The sequence below is a fragment of the Barbus barbus genome (assembly GCF_936440315.1).
Source record: "Barbus barbus genome assembly, chromosome: 39".
In the NCBI taxonomy this organism is placed as follows: domain Eukaryota; kingdom Metazoa; phylum Chordata; class Actinopteri; order Cypriniformes; family Cyprinidae; genus Barbus; species Barbus barbus.
The window spans coordinates 646,510-663,802 of NC_136717.1; the positions used below are offsets into that span (position 1 = coordinate 646,510).

Genomic DNA, 17,293 nt, shown 5'->3' on the forward strand with positions numbered 1-17,293 from the left:
GCACTAGAGAGAGTTGTGCGCTTAGCTGAGCGCATCTCAGGGTCTGCTCTCCCCTCTCTGCAGGACATCTACCTCAAACGCTGCAAAAGTAGAGCTGTTAAAATAATCAAGGACTCTAATCACCCTGGTAACCAGCTATTCACTTTGCTTCCATCTGGTAAGCGCTTCCGTAGCCTGATGGCAAAAACTGAGAGACTTAGGAGGAGCTTCTTCCCCCAGGCCATCAGGCTCCTAAACTCTAACTCCGTGTCATAACATCACTTGACTCCATGTAAATATCACCATATCAATAAGCTTCATAATTTTTCTCTACCTCATATTGCTGCTATTTAAATACCCTGTACAACTTTTTGCACATTCCTCTTATTACTATTTATGTCAACAACATACTGACCTGCACATTTATATTTATATTTTTTATCTTTTTTTTTTTCTACTTTTCTTTTTCTTAATATTTGTATACTTTATAATTGCACTGTCCTTGGAGCGGACCTGACCTACATTTCACTGCTGGTTATACTCTGTATAATTGTGTATGTGACAAATAAAAATCTTGAATCTAGAATTTACCAAGGGTGCCGATATTTTTGGCCATGACTGTATATATATATATATGACGTAGAGATGTGTCATCTATCTTTTATGGGCTATTTCAAAGATGGCCAACATCAGTCCTGGAGAGCCACAGTCCTGCAGAGTTTTGCTCCAACACTGATCAAATCTCACCTGCCTTTATCTTTCTAGCATCCCTTAGACCTTGATTAGCTTGTTCAGGTGTGTTTGATTAGGGATGGAACTGAACTCTGCAGGACTGTGACCATCCAAGATCAACATTGGACACCCCGTGCCTCACCAGTTGAAATCCACTGCTTGAAATGAATTCTGCATGTGCAAAAACTGGATATTTAGATAAAACTGATTTTTTTAAACTTTTTTTATCCACAGGGCCAAAATAATGTGTTGCTTTTATTCATGAATCTTCAATTATGAAATTACTTTAGTCAAAAGTCATAAGAATGAAACAAAAATATCAATAAATTGCATCAGGTTTTTTGACATCACGGTCGGCTCAAAACTGAGACAAATGAGGGAAGCAACGAAAACAATAGCAGATCAAAGAAATATGTATTAATGAAAATAAACTTTGCAAGTTTGAAATATTTTACAAATTCCAACTATGGGTCACCATATACTTGGCCACGTCACTTCACTTTCAAATAATAAAGTACATTTTCAACATAACGTACAGGCCTGCAAACAAAGTATATTCTATAACTAAACTAATATATTTAACCAAAAGAACATCAAAGAAACAACCAGAAATACCTACAAACCAAGAGGGATAATAGAAGGGGCAAACCCAAAACCAAGAGACCTTTGTATAGTCCTTGGCATGTGTTCAGAATGATGCATCTCTCAAAGACCTGCCCCACAGCTGGCTAAAGAGGAATGGACCAGAGGCACGTCACAGACAAGAAACACTTCTGCATAGGATACACCTGTGTCCTCGCTCATCTGTCCTCTGCAAGTTTCCTCACGGTGCAATTAGAGATGTCCTTCAAGATGGGGAACTTTGATCGGTTTCTGGGGCACAGACGAGGGAGGAAATGAGGAAGCATCAATTTGAGTATTGAGAAGCACCCAAAGAATGATGTAATGAAAACAAAAATGACAAGTTTACTATGATAATAATGGTAACTGAACAATTTATTCAAAGCAAAAGTGATTCAACTCAAAAAACTCTTAATCATAATAACAGGATGAATCAGGACACTTCTGTAGTTTACTGTAATTGTCACCTCAACACTTTAGACACATGATAACAGCTAGAATAAGATCATATTAATATAGAGCTGCTTGTGATGTTTGGCGGCCCAGATCACCGTAATTCACACCATGAGAAACAGAAGATTATTATAGCAATAAGAAAATAATGACAATTTCACATTTTCCTTCTAAAGAGCTCATATCAGGGACTTGAAATCAAAATAAGAATGATTATATTATATATACTTATAGATGGGATGAACCCGATTTCTCACAAACGGCTTTTTTCTTCTCTGAGCACGAGTGATCATTCCAGTTGTTCAGGACCGGATTTGAAGGCATCAGTTCAATACAGTCTTCATTTCCACCTGCGTCATTCGGCTCACCTTTGAGCCAAAACCTGAACAACATGTATCAGATGTTCAGGAGCACAAGTTTATGAATCAACAATACACACAGTATAATAGAAGAGGCTGTGGCTTCATTTTGATAAACAGAATCAGTCAAACACACAATGATGTTCAGCATTTACCCTTGTTTCAGCGGTGAATTATCCACCCATTTCATTTTGCCCTCCTGCTGTCTGTCAGACAAACCAATCCACACGCTCCCCATGATCAATGAAGATATGTGTCTCTGTGTGTGAATACAAACAGGAAATAAGTGTGATTCATTGATTAACACTCATGCTTAACAGAAACTCACTTGCTTCTCTTCAGTGTTGATAATGACCAGATCAGCACCACGATCCTTGCAGTACTGCCTGCTGTCAGACCAGCTCTTCTTCTCATTAGATACGAACATGCCATCTGGACCCCACAGATATCCTGACAGAAACACTGATTTTCAAAGCTGGAGTAGGCAGTTTCGGCACTGCTATGAAAAAATGAACTAAACCACACCGATTTTTATGCGCACTGTATACAGTAAACGTGAACTATAAGAAACCACACCAAAAACAGATTGTACTGACCTTGTTTAGAGTTCAGTTGATCAACTTGGCTTTCTAAGTCCAGGTTCTTCTGACTCAAAGAGCTGAAGTTGTTCTGCAGCTGCTCTTTTTTAATGGTTAGATCAGAGTAATTGTCCTGTAAGCTGTTGATAGTTTGATTGAACTCTTCAGCTGTGTTCTTGTAACTCTTGGTTAGCTCTCTCTCTGCTGTGATGGTGATGTGCTGCAGGATGATGAAGACCAGCAGAACAACACAAATGAGTGCGAGACCCACTGTGAGCAACACCAAACATCGACTTGCTCCTGACAAATTAACACACAAATTAATTAATAACAGTTCACTTCTATTATTAGATAATTGTTCAAATCGTCCTTTGTAAGTAACCGACAGGGCTTTTAAAAAGCATGCTGTTTTATAATGACAAACTCCCAGAAATGCAACCTAGAAAAATATTCAGCGGTAATACATTTAATATAAAGGCAAAAAATGACATTGTTCCTAGAAAACAGTTATTTAAATTTGATCTAACAATTTTCCTTTCTTCAACATTAGCACTTCTTTAGTGCTTCAAATTAAACTGAAATCTGCTTACTGCACTTTCGAGCGTTTCCATCAGTTTGGTGGTGACTCTGTGTTCGAGGTCCAGATCTGTTCGTAACTTTTCTGTGTGCATAAAAGTTCTCATATTCCATTATTATGTCTTGCAGTATATGTGCACAGATGAGCTGTGGTCTCTTAGAAAATGTACCTTGTTTTTAAATAAACTTACACAGGAAGTGGTTTCATTATCAGGCACCGGAAAATCTAGAATCTAGTTATTTCCCCATGTTCAAATTCTCACACTCTTATTGAATGTATTTACTGTACATTCATGTAGACATTGCAGATTGTCTTTTTCTCCAAATATTTTCAGAGATTTCCCCATGATCTGATTTAAATCATTTAAAATAAAGAGGAATTTTGACATTGTTGTAATATGTACCTTGAGGATCATGCATTTTATATATATATATATATATATATATAGATATATAGATAGATATATAGATATGTATGTTTGTGTGTGTGTGTGTGTGTGTGTGTGTGTGTGTGTATTTGTCCGCATATACACACACAGTTTTGACGTAGCTACGTAGGCACAATCATCAGAGATGAACCACTCAAAAGTAGTTATTTGTGAGCAAATGCAAAAGTTTCTTGTGTTTCCATCACAGTGTCCCTTTTTTAATCCAGATTTGGTGATCTGAAAAAAGTGTGATTGGATTACCCGATCCTGGATTTCCAAATCAAAATCATTCTGATCCAGATTAAGCATTAATCGTCCCAGGCTTTAATTTTAGTTATTCGTTAAATTGATTATGTTCATGGTTAATGTATTCTTTATTTATCAGGTCACTGCCCCATTTCAGCTTCTTAGAATGAATCTCATTGACAAGCTGACAGAGGAAGGATATCAATCGATCTGTGTCCTCACTGACTACTTTATGAAATAGCCCCAGGCCGATCCGCTGAAGACAGAGTCAGCTAGAGAGGCCAGCAAGTGCATACTGTAGTTATATGACCAGTTTGAGGCACCAAAAAAGAATCCTCACTCATCAAGGACAGGAATTTGTGAATTCTGCATCTGTGAAGTGAAGTGACATTCAGCCAAGTATGGTGACCCATACTCGGAATTCGTGCTCTGCATTTAACCCATCCAATGTACACACACACAGCAGTGAACACACACACACACACACACACCGTGAACACACACCCGGAGCAGTGGGCAGCATTTATGCTGCAGCACCCGGGGAGCAGTTGGGGGTTTGGTGCCTTGCTCAAGGGCACCTCAGTCGTGGTATTGAGGGTGGAGAGAGTTCCCCCCACCTACAATCCCTGCTGGCCCGAGACTCGAACCCGCAACCTTTCGATTACGAGTCTGACTCTCTAACCATTAGGCCACGACTTATCTTCTATCTTCTACCACGATCTATCTATATTACAAAAAACAAGACTCTCAGTTATGTTTGCATTAAAATATATTTTACTTCACATCCAAGTTAAAGGTGAAGCGTGTAATATTTTTATATGCCAGTACAACAATAAATTCTTCATAACGTCACTTCACGTCATTCATTACCTGATTTATCACTGGCATTCTCTTATACCTGTAAAGTACGTAGTCATAATCGTAGTTCTGTTTGGAGTAGTGTTGTCACCATACCAAAATGTTGATACAATACGATACCTGAATAAAATATCTCAATACTACTACTGAACTGATACTACATACAAAAACATAGAACAACAGGAAAAGTAATTGAATAATAGTTGATCCAAATGGAGGTTATAGTTATCTGATAGATTAAAAAAAGCATTTCATCCCCCTTCAAAAAATAAAATAATCACATGCCAGTGCCTCTACACAGGACTATGGTGAGCAGCTACTGAGCCTACATGTATGTAGAGATCTTTACTACATTGGTAAGTTAGCTAAAAGGATCATGCAAAATCTTATTTCATGATATAGTATTTTTATTTCACAATAGCAATTTATATCATGATAGTCATTTTTGTTACTTTATCTTTATTATTAATAATAAGAACTTAGATGCGATTGACAAACTAAGGGACAAATGCAATAAAACAAAAACACAAAATAAATAGGGCCCTATGAAATCTGTTTTATTTTTTACCAAATTCCATTTTAATTTTTCTAAACTCTATTTGAATGGTTACATTAAAAAATATTAATCAAAAAGCATGTCTAATTAACTGAAATGAGGAAGCTTACACAATTTATCTGCAATTTATATACAGAAATGAACATGTTCACCTTTAACGTGTAGTTTTATCTCATGTTTGGCAAGGAGGTCCGCTATCTTTCTGAAACCCCTGAGAACTTCCAGGTTTAAGGAATTGATGTTAAGTATATTACCTTCTCCACCACTTCATAAATTTGTGAATAAAGATTTTCTTGGTATTTAATAATTTGGCAATAATGTGCAGGTTGACAACAGCACTAAAGAAATATTTGAAGAAGAGAAGGTATTCTCTAGCATGAAATATGAAGAGCTTTTCAAAGTTCCTCAAGAGAGAGTAAAGATGAGCAAGATATACAGCAGCAGCGATCGTCAGGAGAAAAAAAACATCTGTGAAAAACCACAGATTTATTTTTGCACAAACACTTTACAAAACTGTATACATACATTACAAGTGAACACTATATATTAAAAAAACTACTAAAAAAACATTGTGCTGACCTTGTTTAGATTCTTTCTTTAGTTGATCACTCAGACACCTGACTTGGCTTTCTAAGTCCAGGTTCTTCTGACTCAAAGAGCTGAAGTTGTTCTGCAGCTGCTCTTTTTTAATGGTTAGATCAGAGTAATTGTCCTGTAAGCTGTTGATAGTTTGATTGAAGTCTTCAGCTGTGTTCTTGTAACTCCGTTAGCTCTCTCTCTGCTGTGATGGTGATGTGCTGCAGGATGATGAAGACCAGCAGAACAACACAAATGTGATCAACACCAAACATCTACTTCCTCCTGACAAATGGGACCAAAACACACAAATTAATTAATTAATAATAGTTCACTCCATATTATTAGATAATTTTCATTTTGATTATTAACATTTAAAATTGACCTTTGTAAGTAACTGACAGGGCTTTTAAAAAGTATGCTGATTTATGATGACAAATCCCAGAAATGTTGTACAGTAAAATGGAAAGGGGACAAACTTGATACAGTTGCTAAAATGGGAAAATCTGGTGGAGAGCAATGGCCAAGTACTGCCAAAGGCCAGCAAAAAGAGACCTTTTTTGTTGATTCCTTAGAAATCACATGGATTGTAGTTGTAGCTTCTTAATCCAATTAAGTAACTACAACATCTAATATTAATAACCTGACCAATGCTCTACACCATGCTGTATCCGAAATCGCCCCCTATACCCTCAAATAAGGCACTATTTGAGGGGACAACCATTTTTAGTGGTGTCCGAAACCATAGTGGATATTCTCGAGTGCACTCATTCAATCCCACAATGCACCGCAAAAACGAGTGTACAACTGGTGTACACTCAACAGCTAGAGATAACCCATAATGCACTGTGAGAGTCGTGCACAGAATGAACTCCCGTCAGATAAATTATTTAATCTTACTACAGGAGCTGCCCTTTCAAATGATTATTAACCGCAAGCAAAGCGGCAGTCCTTCCGGTGCACTCAGTGTCTGAATTCACTCACTCATTTTCATTCACTCCTTCGAGTAAACTGTATGAGTGGACTAATGTAGGGAATAGTGAATGAGGGTATAGGGGGCGATTTCAGATACAGCCCTAGACTCAAGAAAGTAGTAACAAATAAACAAAGAAAGTTCATGATTTTCTTTATTTACACTTCCTAGGGAGCACTTCAAGATGAGAAGAAACTCAGTCTCAGTAAAAATGACAGGGTGGACATTAAATCTAATGGAGGATAAATGAACTGCTCCACACAAGAAAACTGGTACAGCCGTGGAGCGTTCGTCATGCAGGCTGGGTTTCCTCATTAAACTCTACAACATGAATAAAAAGAGTTGTGATAATAAACTCTGACACAGTTCGGAGTGTCTAATAACACTAAGTGCAAATAGCCTGCCTTGTTGGCAGAGGCCATTTATACTACACCCAACAACATGTGACTGGGGTAGTCAACACTACAAAAGACGCTCGTTAAACATCAGTTCCAGTGGCGTAGATGGTGAAGTATGGGATAAGCGTGTGCATTTTTTATTTCGATCCTGCCTTTTGCCAAACTTTTTTCCCTCTTTTCAAATCTCATATCACATCGAAAAGGCATTTATTTTCAATCCATATAAAGGAAATAATCACGTTTAAAATAAAGTATTGGGTAGGAAATATCCACAAGATACAGTAGCCTATAAGAACGTACAGTCATCTGTCGATGAATTGCAAAGGGGGCATTCCAAAACGCTTCCAAACGTGTTTTAAAAGACTAAACTCAGTAAACACATTATTTATAAATTATAATAGCCTATGTACAGACAATGAGTCCAGGATGCGAATGCAACACGTTTTTCTTATATTTCTATGGGTAAAACGCTTAATGCGTTAAACGCATTGCGTTTTTATTATGGGCTTATTTGCTTGTCTGTAGGCTACATAGAATGCTTTATTAATGATGTGTTTACTGAGTTTTGTCTTTTAAAAACCTTAACGCATTAAGCCACGTTACGTGTTGTCCATATGGTATTCTATGGAAGGAAAAGCCTGATGCGGAATTAAACGCATTGCGTTCATATTATGGGCTCATCTTCTTGTCTGTACATTACTAATAATGTGTATGCTGACTTGTGTCTTTTAAAAAACGCATTAATGCCTGGCTCACACTACAGGATTTTTAGCCCGATTTAGCCCCGATTTTCCTTTCCCGAGAATCGGAGCAGAAATCTTGTCGAGCACCTCGCTCGGTCCCGATGTTCGGCGCAGATTATCTCATAATGTGAGGCGTTCACAGATCGAATTTTGCACCTCCCGATCTGCTCGCACATAATCGGGGCTGCCCCGATTAATATCAAACATGTTTGATATTAAGAATTTTAAATCGGGATGATGACGGCTATGATTACGTCAGTACATTCACAATAGCCAATAAGAAAGAAGTCTACAAGGAGACGGGAGTGACAAACAATTTGAAGATGGAGGAGCAACTTGTTGAGCTGTGGCAACAACATGATTGTCTATAAAGAGGAGAGCTGGGGAGAAATCGCGTCGGTTTTAAACGCACCAGGTGAGTATAGAAAGCTGCTAGCGCTAGGCTTGCAAATGTAAACAAACAGTTGAAGTGTCAGTGACTATCTGTTACATGTCTGTCAAAAGATAACGTAGCAATTTATCAGTATCAAACGACCACAAACCACCCCTCCCCCTCTTTCTCAAACACTCACTCACACACACACACACACACACACACACACATACAATTCCCCTCTCTCTCACACACACTCACATAAAGACGATATCCTCAATCGCTGTCTCTCACATACACATGCAGTCCACTCTCTCAACAGAACATATAAGGGTTAAAACATTACATCTTTATGAGCTCTATAATTGTTTGTACATTTTGAGAAAAATACTTCAAGGGACATTAAAAGTTTATTCTAGCCTATTTATATTTTAATAATATTAATTCAGCCGAATGTAGAGGAGACTCTGAGTGTCAATGTATATATTGTATATTTTCAGTAGAAGACATTATAATGAGAGCCACAACATTAAGGACTCGGTTCACAAAACTTCTTAAACCCAAACCTAGCGGCAGCGGAGAAAAAGGGTTAACACAGAAGCAGAGATGGCTTTTAAGCAGCTTGGACTTTCTTAAGAAACATGTTGCCCAACGCCCCTCTGAGACCAGTGTAAGCATGCAATATTATGGACAGGCATGACATGTGATATTGTGTGTTTAATAAGTAATGTAGTAGGCTTCATCATGTATCCACCTTTTTCCTATACCCATGGCGTTTTGCATGAATTATGGGAGTAACTTGTGTTAAACTGTAAATAATCAGTGATGTGTTTTAAAAATGGGGTACAATAAGGTAGCATTATTCTCCTCGCAGTTCAACCATCAACTATTAAAAGAAAAATTACTTTCAGCAGACCTAAAATTGCTGAAATTTGGAGCTGTTGTGGCCTAATTGTTAGAGAGTCGGACTTGTAACGCAGAGGTCATGGGTTTGAGTCTCAGTACCAGCAGGGATTGTCGGTGGGGGGAGTGAATGACCAGTGTCCCCAATTTCTCCCCGGGTGCTGCAGCGTGTGCACTTGGATGGGTCAAATGCAGAGCAAATAATCAGAGTATGGGCCACCGTACTTGACCACACGTCACATCCAAGTAAATCCAAAAAATCAGGACGTGCATTTCCACAGCAATATTAATGAGGTGTTAAATATTACTGAAATACATGGAGAAAATAATCTGGAGGACACATTGAACTCTTTTGAATGGAAGTTTCCCAAACCTGAAGTGCAACCATAATTTAAAATGCAATATGCACGTTTGGAAAAAGGTGGATAATTATTGGGAGAATACAATGAAATTGTTATACAATTGTTTTGGCAGTACTTTGCTGATAGATAGATGGATGGATTAATGTTTGTAAACCCCACTGACATAAAATTTTAATTTTTTTAGCTTGATCAATCTGTGAAAGACTTATTGAGTGACTTACATTGATGACCCCACCAGTGATGAAGACATTGCAGACACATCTGAGGCACTAGGTAGAATTATAAATGTAAATGTACAAGACTCATTCAGGGTGTAAAGTTGCACAAATCTAGAGACAACGACTTTTCATGCCTTTTAAATAGTCTAGTTCTTCTATCATTAATTATTAGCATTAGTGTTTATACATGTCACTCATACATCACCCACTGGGGTGATGTATGAGTGACTGGTCCTCCATGCTCCCTCGTTGACACTGTGGTCTACATCCTCCCAGTCTGTCAGTGCTGGTGTCATGTAGGCCTCTGAACGGCGATCACAGAGGAAGTTGTGGAGGCATGCTGACGCTAGGGTGATCTTGGTGACACTCTCTGGGTGAAGCAGGATTGTGGAACAGAACACTCTAAACCTATTGGCGAGAATGCCAAATGCATTTTCTACAACTCTGCCCGCCTGTGTGAGAGCCGGTAGTTGTAGACCCTCTGGTTGTGGTCCAGCTGCCTGAAGGGGTAAGGTTTCATAAGGTCCGTTCTCAGAGGATATGCCTCATCCCCCACAAACATATAGGGTAGCACAATTTCAGAACCGGGAAGCTTTTCTGGAGGAGGAACATTCAGGAGACCCTGGTCCAGTGCTTTCTTCAGATCAGAATGGGCAAAAAGGCCAGCATCCGAGACCCTGCCCTGAGTGCCAACACTAATGTAAATTAATTTATAATTGGCATCTACAGCTGCCATCATGAGGACTGAACATCTGCCTTTATAATTCGATGTGCGTGTGTGCTGCAACCAGATTTCATAACCGGTTAGGATTTTAAAACTCCTGTAGTGTGAGCCAGGCATAAGCCAGGTTAAGTATTTTAGAATGTTCCTGTCAAGGTTGCATTCGTTACTATAGCAACAGTAGACTCACAATGCATTGTTTTAAAAATCAAACAATCATTTTTTAAAAGAACCACTTTTCTTATGTCGAGATCAAGAGAAAACAAAGAAAAAAAATTAGTAATGCATGGCCGCTTAGAACTTCCATATGAAACAAAACCCCACGTTACAGTAGGGAAGGCATCCAGTCAAAAATTTGAATAAAAATTATAATTTACACAATACATTATTATTGCATATTGTTTTATAATGTACTACAATAGTGAGGTGCAGATAATTGCCACTATTTGCAATAAGTAGTATAAATTACAGAAAATCCTGCTATTTTAACAGTGTAAATAGAATCTATAGCTATTTGCACTTAGTGTAAATAGCATATCATTAAAAATACTGCTGTTTTCACCTAGTGTAAATAGAATCAATTGCTATTAACTCTTAGTGTAAATAGAATCCATCGCTACTTGCACTAAGGGCCTGTTTACACCTGGTCACTTCATGCGTTTTCTCTAATCAGATAACTCTCCGATTGTGAAAAGACCAGGTGTAAATGCCCTCCGAAACGCTTTTAAATCCGATCGCTCAAACCACTTCAGGAGGTGTTCTGGGCCACATTTCAGATGTAACTGCACAGATGTAAATGCATCTGGTCGTTGAAACCTAATATGCAAATTTGGCTCCTCCCAAAATATTAAAATAATAGATGTGTGAGAGCGTTTTATAGGCTGTATGTTATAGTCAGATATGACAGCGCTAATGCAACAAGCATCGTCGCGGATGAGTAGCTGAGTATTTCCATCAAGCTGACACACAAACAAAAACGTATCAACTTGTCTAAGTCGAGGGAAGAACATATTGGAATATGGAAAAGTCTGTAAAGTCAGTACAGGGTTCTACAGTGCGACCATTTCAATTGCATTTGTGAGATCAAGATGAATTAAGGAGCTTGACTTTTAATGATTAAGTGGATTTTAAAATGTGATATTAATTTAATACAACAGTTCAATAAACAATAATTTAATTAACTTAATGTCACGATCCAGCTGGTGTGCCCTGGTTGGCCACCAGATGTCACTGTCTTTGTTTGAGCACATGGGTTTGTTGTGGTTTGTGCCATGTGTTTCCCCGATCTATTGTCTAACCCCGCCCTCTTGTTATCTCGTTATTGGTTTAGTGAATTCACCTGTTCCTGCTCGTTTGTGTCCCTATTTATGTTCCTGGTGTTTGCAGTTCTGTTCGGCCACGTTGTTACATGTTGTGTACGGTCAGTCGTGTGTGTTCCTGATTCCTGTTTCTGCCATGCTCTGTTTTCCCCCTCAGGGTAGTTTGTTTCTGTTTTGTTCCTTTTATAATTAAATTATCATCATTTCCCTGCGCTTGAGTTCTTGCCTCTTCTCTCTGTTCGTGTCATGAGAGAACGTGACCGACTTCTGAGAACTCAGCAGGGTATGGACTCTCACCATCCGCCAGCCTCTAACGTGAGGAACCCCGCCTACCAACGCATCCTCCAGGTTCGGCTCCTGCGCTCCATCCGTCAGAGGGGCACTGACGTGAGGAGGTTGGCCCTCAGGTTTTGTGATGCAGCGGAGGGTCTGGGGTACAATGATGAGGCTCTCAAGGACCTCTTCAACAGGGCCCTTGAGGAGCCGCTCAATGAGTGGTGGATGAGGAGGCTGGACCACCTGAACTTTGGGGAGTTCGTGGAGGTTTTGGCACGTTTCCCAGCGGGAGTGGCTTGTGTGCCTCGGGCGGTGCCCGCTCACAGCGCTTCCGAGGCGGCGGTGCCCGCTCACAGCGCTTCCGAGGCGGCGGTGCCCGCTCACAGCGCTTCCGAGGCGGCCGAGGAGGCCGCAGCTGCGCCCCCAGTGGAGGCTGATTATGCCACGGCATCCCGCTCCTGGAGACGGAGGAGGAGGCGAAGGAAGGCTTCCTCCGTCTCACAATGCCAGGAGGCCATCCAGGAGCTCACTGCTGGCCAGGAGGCTGTTCCTGAACAGCGAAAGCTCCTCGCCCTGCCGGCGCCACCCAGGCTCCTCGCCCTGCCGGCTCCACCCGAGCTCCTCGCCCTGCCGGCTCCACCCGAGCTCCTCGCCCTGCCGGCTCCACCCGAGCTCCTCGCCCTGCCGGCTCCACCCGAGCTCCTCGCCCTGCCGGCTCCACCCGAGCTCCCTTCCCTGCCAGAGCCACCCAGATTCAAGCTCCTTGCTCTGCCGGCACCACCCAAGCGTCCAGTCATGTCGAGGCCATCTTGGCTGCTTGCCAAGCTGCTGACTCTGTCCAGGCCTTCGGACGCATTAGTGCCTGCTTGGTTTGTCCCTCCGGCCCCACCCTGGCCGTGCGCTGGGGTTCCTGTTAGGCTGGAGCCCCCCTGGTCCATCCTTCCGGATCCACCCTGGCCTTTTGCTCGGCCTTGGTCTTCAGGCTCCCTGCCGCTACACGGGCCTGGCCCACCATCCCTCCCCCTGATCTGCCTCTATCCCTCCTCCCTCCTTGACATTTGTTTTTGTGTTTCTCAGGTGGAGCATCTGGAAGCTGCTCCTTTGATGGGGGGTAGTGTCACGATCCAGCTGGTGTGCCCTGGTTGGCCACCAGATGTCACTGTCTTTGTTTGAGCACATGGGTTTGTTGTGGTTTGTGCCATGTGTTTCCCCGATCTATTGTCTAACCCCGCCCTCTTGTTATCTCGTTATTGGTTTAGTGAATTCACCTGTTCCTGCTCGTTTGTGTCCCTATTTATGTTCCTGGTGTTTGCAGTTCTGTTCGGCCACGTTGTTACATGTTGTGTACGGTCAGTCGTGTGTGTTCCTGATTCCTGTTTCTGCCATGCTCTGTTTTCCCCCTCGGGGTAGTTTGTTTCTGTTTTGTTCCTTTATAATTAAATTATCATCATTTCCCTGCGCTTGAGTTCTCACCTCTTCTCTCTGTTCGTGTCATGACACTTAAGTGACTACAACAAAAATAGTTTCAAACAAAGTCACAGCTGATCTGCTGTGCATCTCCATTCAAACAGTGGTGTTTCGTTTATGAGTGAATGTGCGTTTTTAAAGGAGTCTAGTGAGTCAATGATTCAATTAACCTTTCATAAAGACGGTCACTTGTTTCATTCCATGAAACACATTACATTACATATTTCATGGCACACTCGTTTAGGTGCCACCTATTGTTGTGGGTGTAGTATTGACATGTCAAAGTCTAGACCCTGAATATAAGACGACCGCGTTTTTTCAGATGTATTTCCATGAAAAAAAACATTGTCTTATATTCGGGTCAATACGGTACTGTATGTTCATGTTCAGTGTTGGGGGTAACGCATTACAAGTAACGCAATAATATTACTTTTTTCAAGTAACTAGTAAAGTAACGCATTACTTTTTAATTTACAAGAAAATATCTGAGTTACTTTTTCAAAGAAGTAATGTCAGTTACTTTTGTCCCATTTATTGACTGACAGTGCGCTGTGTCATGCTGTTACTGTAGTTCTAGACTAAATGTGAATGTGCATTAATTCATTCCACTCGCAAAAAAATGATTTAGTATTCATCAAAATGAATTAAAACAAATGCAGAGATTAATATAGAATATGATCCAGTTCAACCATACTAAGCCGCAAATATGACTTTAGATAAACTAACAATTGTGCTTCGTTGTTTTTTTTATTGCTGAAGAGTGTTGAACCCTCTTCTCCTGCATTCTACTGCACAGACGTGAATTTACTCTTCCTTCAGCCTGAGGTCTATTCATTACACTTTTTAGTGTGAAAGGGCTTTTACATTTGCTATGATTAGAACTTCTTGTATTAAAAACAAGCCCTGCTCATATTTAAAAAGTAACATAACGCATTACTTTCCATAAAAAGTAATTAAGTAATGTAATTAGTTACTTTTTTAGGGAGTAACGCAATATCGTAACGCATTACTTTTAAAAGTAACTTTCCCCAACACTGTTCATGTTACAATTTCAACTCTGAGAGAAGTTTTGATTTTCTTGAGTATGTAACTATTAAGCACTTCAATAAGACACGAGTATCTTCAGAGCAGATGATCAGTGTGGGCAACACTACACCTAGTGTCATGTAGCCAGACCTTCAGACTGACGGCAGAGCTAGACCTGTGCGGGATGGATTTTTCAGTCCCGTTCCCGCAGTAGAATATGGAATATCACTTCAGAATAGACAATAACAATAAAATAAATACTGTGTAATGAGTAGTACCATATTATATCAGCATAATAGATTGATAATAGCAAATTGTATAATAATAATAATAATGTTCTCAATGTGAGAACAAAAAACATCCTCTGAGCCAATCTCAGTTCGGACAAGTTGACTGATTAAGGACACTTTGACGGCTTTCCCAGAGGATGACTAGCAAATAAACCTCTCAGCTGATCTGACCACCTTCACTGTACCTTCAGAAGGAATCGTTAGTCCTCCATTGTTTTTCAGTGTAAAGCAAGTGATAGCTCTGATCAAATGACGCAGACGCAGCATCTGTCACCAAGCTAGCACGGCACACATCACAGAACAGCTTCCTCAAAATCTGATGAACGACGAACCCTGAAATGTACAAAAGGGCATTGTCCACAAGGCTCCCAAGACGGGTTGGCAGGTAGCTGTGGACACACACAAGTGCAGAGATGTTTACAAAAGGGGATGGAATGTATTCAGATGCCATTTTGACATATTTTGTGTGTATTTGATCGTTTCCATGCGCCCGAAGCTCAAAGTGAACTTTGCTTGTCTGTTTTGGAGCGCACGCAAACACATTTCAACCTAGGGAACAGTGTCTCTTGTGCGGATTGTACTTTCAACATTTTATTATCAAACATGTCCCGCAATTTAACAACAGTAAAGATGGCATTTTACAACTATCACGGATTGAGCTGATTCTGACGTTAAGTTTTGGTTAGGGAGGAACGAATGAGCACTGCTGTGAAGGGAAGGAAGTTGTGCTAGAAGAAACACGGCTATAATCCTTAGATGCCAAAATCGAAATAAAAAAAAATAAAAAACTTAGCTTAATATAACAGACACAGGCCTAAAGCGCAAGCAGATGTTTGAATAGTTCTCTCTTCTATAATAATTAAACAGGGCTTCCATGTTGCGCGTGCTGAAGCTCCTTCTGAATTGTGAATAGGAAAAATGCATCATAGACAAATGTTTGAATATTATTGCACATCAAACCAGCTGGCGAGATAATTTATATATAGCAACAATAAATGAATGTGTGTTTTCCTAATTTCTCCAGAACCAACAACAGAACCAATAACGTCAGAGCTTAGCGATACTCCGGTCTTTCATAATTTAGACTCGAGACCGATTTAATACCAGGTTTTGGTACCCATCCCTATTCACGACACTTAAAGGGATACTCCACCCCAAAGTGAAAATTTTGTCAATAATCACTTACCCCCATGTTGTTCAAAACCCGTAAAAGCTTCGTTCGTCTTTGGAACACAAATTAAGATATTTTGGATGAAAAACGGGAGACTTGTGACTGTCCCATTGACTGCCAAGTAAATTACACTGTCAAGGCACAGAAAAGTATAAAAGACATCACCAGAATACTCCATCTGCCATCAGTGGTTCAATCGTAACGTTATGAAGCGACGAGAATACTTTTTGTATGGAAATAAAACAAAAATAATGACTTTATTCAACAATTAGGCACAGTAACGTCTCCTCTGCGTCAGCGTAGCGCCATTTTGGAGACTATCACCTGGACGCAAAATGCGTGCACTCTAGGGGTGTCCCCGACTAAGGATTTTCATAGTCGAATCGCAATTTTCGAATCTTGCCGATATATGTTTTGGGGCGTGGTCAAAGCACATTATCAAGAGTCATGTCAGACACAGTCATAATTACTGATGTTAACACAGGGAAAATGTGTAATGGACAACTCACACATAAAAGCAGGGTAAATAATGTTTTATGTTTTGATTAAAAGATAGTTAACATTAAGCATCAGCGAAACCCTAAGAATTCACAAATTTATTTTATTTTCCACTCATTATAACGTTATGTATATGAGAGTTATTAATGTTCTGCATTTCTGTTTTGAGCTGCGCACGCTGAAGATGACCAGTAGAAGCTTTTGATAGTAGGCTTTTAATCAATGGGATTTAACTCATAATTTATCTCATATAGAATACGCTTCGTTATTTATACAACATAACGTTATATTACGACTTATCTGCACAAAATGCTATGAATGCATAAGTGAACATGTCTGCGTGGCTCTGTATGAACTTTTGTGGACGCGTTCTTCACACAACAACGTGCAGAAACACGGCAGCTAAACTCTAAAGCTTCACAGCATTTTATTATAATAGTATTCTCGTTATAAGGTTATGCATATGACAGTCCCAGTCATAGTTAAGGAAACAATAACAGGGCGTAATTAAGGTCAAAAGGAAACTCAACGAACATAGAAATATGACCAGAAACAACTCAGACAATGAGTCTTTGATTGTATTCATTTATTTT

The 17,293-nt window shown here is 39.9% G+C and overlaps 1 protein-coding gene across 2 annotated transcripts; it reads right to left on the minus strand.

The window, feature by feature from the left end:
* Window positions 1–1,107: 1,107 nt before the first annotated feature.
* On the minus strand, window positions 1,108–3,443 carry LOC306858601 (uncharacterized protein). 2 transcript variants are annotated; one of them, XM_079399201.1, is made up of 6 exons: window positions 3,313–3,443; window positions 2,741–3,022; window positions 2,473–2,594; window positions 2,300–2,403; window positions 2,014–2,167; window positions 1,108–1,584 (listed from the first exon to the last, which is right to left on the minus strand). In XM_079399201.1, the coding sequence occupies exons 1-5, from the start codon at window positions 3,410–3,412 to the stop codon at window positions 2,014–2,016; spliced, it is 762 nt and encodes a 253-aa protein (XP_079255327.1). In that variant the 5' UTR covers window positions 3,413–3,443; the 3' UTR covers window positions 1,108–1,584. The 2 variants fall into 2 exon arrangements, with proteins under 2 accessions (XP_079255327.1, XP_079255326.1); XM_079399200.1 differs by having other exon boundaries at window positions 1,109–2,167.
* Between the last annotated feature and the right edge of the window lie 13,850 nt (window positions 3,444–17,293).